This window comes from Anneissia japonica, unplaced genomic scaffold (assembly GCF_011630105.1).
Source record: "Anneissia japonica isolate Jap-2015-1 unplaced genomic scaffold, ASM1163010v1 scaffold737_len1565949_cov176, whole genome shotgun sequence".
In the NCBI taxonomy this organism is placed as follows: Eukaryota; Metazoa; Echinodermata; class Crinoidea; order Comatulida; family Comatulidae; genus Anneissia; species Anneissia japonica.
The window spans coordinates 1232909-1236637 of NW_022741618.1; the positions used below are offsets into that span (position 1 = coordinate 1232909).

Consider the following 3729-nt stretch of genomic DNA (forward strand, 5'->3'; position numbering starts at 1 on the left):
CAGAGATTTCAAGTTGGACGAATTTGCAGGCGTTCTGTTCTGAACTCCTTCACCTAGGAGGTCTCGGCATTGTGCCCTCCCGAGTATATAGTTTTCCGAGATTTGTCACTTTAGGGTAGTATTTTTTTTCCAACTATAACGACGAATCTGCAATTTTCTTTTAAGAATACATATTGCAGGCCATTCGCATTAACCTATGACACTGACATGAGCCACGCGCTCGTGGCAGCTGTTAGCGTGTATCTGTTTTCCGTCCTCAGCTAGTTCGATCTGATCGATAATATAAATTAGCGGAAAAGTTTTCGATTTTCTACCCACGATCATCAAAATTGACTAAAGAATACCAAACATAGATCTAACCTGTAAACTACTCAAACTAGTATAGACCTACACATATGTATTTATGTGTGAGATTTTCAAAACGCAAGATCCCAAATGCGTGAGTCTCACACTAAATGCGGGAGACTTTGTAAAGTCTGTTTTGGTCTTGAGAAGAAATCATTTTACCGTGACATGTATTGAACCCAGGACACTGAGATTGAACGGCAAGCATCATAGCCACCATATTATTCAACTCCAGTTTGTATTTCAATTTTACCTGTTTTGATCTAATTAGACCCTACCTCAATACCTATTTTGGCGTCATGTGATGCTCTGAAGAAAGCCGGTTTTGGTTTTAGCGGTACTTACAGAATCGATCCCGATGGTGCCAGTAATGGATTGGAGCCGTTCTCGGTAGTTTGTGATATGACATCAGATTTGTCTCTGGGTACGTTTGATTGTTTCTTACCGTATTATGCCCCTTCTTTGAAGTTTCAGTACAATATATTTTCGAAGTTCTTAAGCTCTAAAATGTATACACTTAAGTGTCAATAAGTATCTAGACAAGTTAAATATCGACTATCTTTTGCATTAGGCCTTATATATATAATTTTTAATTTATGTGTGTTGTATGTGAATGCTTATTCTTATTTTGTTTGAAGAACAATTTTTGATTATATTTATTTCCCGTCTGTATAATATTTCCTATACTTTGTTTACAAAGGTTATACAACGGTTCACCACGACAAAGAAGAAGACGGTGATGTGAATGGTTTCGAGGATAAAGGGTCATTCAGAGTGAGTGTTACTTACGATCTTCGGCGGGAGCAGATAGAGGCGATCAAGGCAGTTTCATCTTCGTGCAGACAATTTATTAAAGTAAGTATTTAGACCTCTCTGGGGCCTGATCCTTGTAATGCTACAAACACAGATGATCGGTGTTCCTCCTAACCATAAACTAATTCCTCAATGCTCTTACTTAATACTGGCACCCAATACAATCTAATATTTACTCTCAACACTTATAGGCCTCTACTCCAGTACAGGTCTCCCTCCAATTAAAGACCACTTTCGGGACTGGGGTTTTCATAAACAGTTTTTGTGTTCAATTAGAAAACAAAATTTTAAAAAATATAGACAGGCATTTCTTCAGGGCACAGAAAGGTGATACTGGAGGCCGGTCTTTCATTAAAGAGGTCTGTAATTAGAAACTCGTCGTACCTTATAGACAATTATATGAAATTGTATACCACACTCATACTTACAACTTCATAGTAGGCTACTCTATACTCAAGCTTGATACTCAATATCTTCAGAACTTCACGCACTTAATAAGTACATTTACTTCTACACTTAACTCATTAATACTAGTATCCAAACTTTGTTTATAAATGTACCTTGAGTTCAGTTGAATAAATAAAAGATAAGAATGGACAATTAGCATCAATTATTTTTTATATTTCGTAGAGTTGATTGTATATTTTGTATCTTTACAGTATGAATGTATCGGATCATTGTTTAAAGACAGACATCAACACTGGATCTCATTTTATGGCAGAACGATGGTCAACTGGGGAGGTGTCCCAACAGGAATTAGGGGATGTGCATGCGGGGTGACGGGTAGGTAATTATTAATTATTTATATATATATTTATATATAATATATATACATACAATATATAAATAAATATTCCATTTTATAGTATGGAGAATAATTACTACATCACTTGTAATTTTGAAAGTAAGAAAATAAAACAATTACGAATTTTCGACTTGTGCGCAGTCAACCTTGCCCAAGACGACTGGGTAAATAATGATTGAAAATTGAAGCTTGTAAAACTCGACCCTCGCAAAAAGGCTCAAACGAACCCAAACGAAAAGAAGCAACTCACCATTTAAACACAATTTGGGGGAGACTCTAAACCATCTAGCGGTAATGCTATAATTATATATAAATATTTAACGTCAATACGTTAAAAGTGAAAGGAATCTGCGAGTGTGAATAAAAATGTGTCACCAACCGGGATTTTAAGTATTTGAAATATATTAAGATTTTATTGCTTTATAAGCGTAGTCTCTATAAGCATGGGGAAAATTATGCTCTAAGGTAAATGTAGTTCTGTATTTATTACTGAACATAGTGGAATGACTTATTAGAAGCATTAGCATTACGTGGTAGGCTGGCCAGTTTCTTTCCACACTGCCTTTTTAATCTCCCTAGTATATTTTAACCAGGTAGGAAAAGGCTGTCTAAAATAATCTCACCTCTGCCGCCACTATGGGCGTCGATCGTTGGGAGACAGGGGGACACGTCCCCCACTTTTGAACTTTTGAAAGCAGGACGCCATCATGATAATGATAAATTAAGTAAATCACCTTTATGTTTATGAAATAAAAATGTTAACTAATGTTGTTGTGCTTCATCTCAATTTTGACCGTAAATTTGACGGTAGTATTTCCACTCACAATATTGTAGTCGCAATACACTTGCACAAAAGTGAAATTCAAAAAGAGGAAAAACTTCTTCATTGATCTTAAAATTACTGTACATGCCAAAGGCGGATCCACACCCCTCCCCATGTCAGTCCCGCCGAAAAATCAAAAAGAGGAGAAAACATTTGAGACGAGTAAAAAGGACAAGACTAAGACGGTGCTTGTTAGCCATTGTTACAGAATGTACCCAGCTAGTAGAACGGCTAGCCATGCTCGTCGTTAACGCCTATGCACTCTCATGCGGCGGTGGGCAGGGCCACCGACCCTTAGGGCCCCTTCCGTGCCCCTACCCATAGGGTCGGTCCTCGCTCTAAAGCACATTGATCCAAAAGGGCTTCGTTGATACATAACAGCATCGACTGTAGGACATATATATCATATTAATCCAGTGGGGTAAGGTGCACAGCCGGACAGTATCCCCTACATTTGTCAAAATTTAAACAAAAAATGGCGATAAAATATTAAAATGTCTGAAAGAGTACAATATCCGAGCATCTAGAGGTGTCATAATCATAATTTGCTTTGCGACTCCAAGTATAGCGTATACTATAGATCCTTAATTAGACCTTTGTGACACGCCCGTGAGGAGAGGAGTGTCTAAGAAAGGGGAGCACAGCTTCCGTCGGGAAGAAGTCCATAATTTTGTATAGGAACACTGCTTAGAAAAAGCATTTTTACCATTGAGAGTTCCATTTCCATGCTTCTAAAGGGGCTTTTTGTGATGGTTTGAATACGTCCCACAACGGTTGGGGCTGAGGTAAGAACAAACTATGATTATGGCACCTCTAGATGGCCGGAAATGGCACTTTCAGATTAAAAGTTGAATACAATTTTGCCTGTTTTCTCCATTTTTCTCATAATTTTGAAAAAAATAAAAAATAAAAGGAGGTTGGGGTTGGGGGGGGGGGGGGCTGA

At 37.8% G+C, this 3729-nt stretch overlaps 1 protein-coding gene across 1 annotated transcript in view; it reads left to right on the forward strand.

The window, feature by feature from the left end:
• The window catches only part of LOC117118857 (neurexin-4-like), an 8421-nt gene that overhangs the window by 2626 nt on the left and 2066 nt on the right, over positions 1–3729 (forward strand). The window contains exons 4-6 of the mRNA XM_033263594.1: positions 617–769; positions 1046–1200; positions 1818–1941. Of these exons, the coding sequence (XP_033119485.1) occupies positions 617–769; positions 1046–1200; positions 1818–1941 (432 nt within the window). The remainder of the gene's footprint in view (positions 1–616; positions 770–1045; positions 1201–1817; positions 1942–3729) is intronic.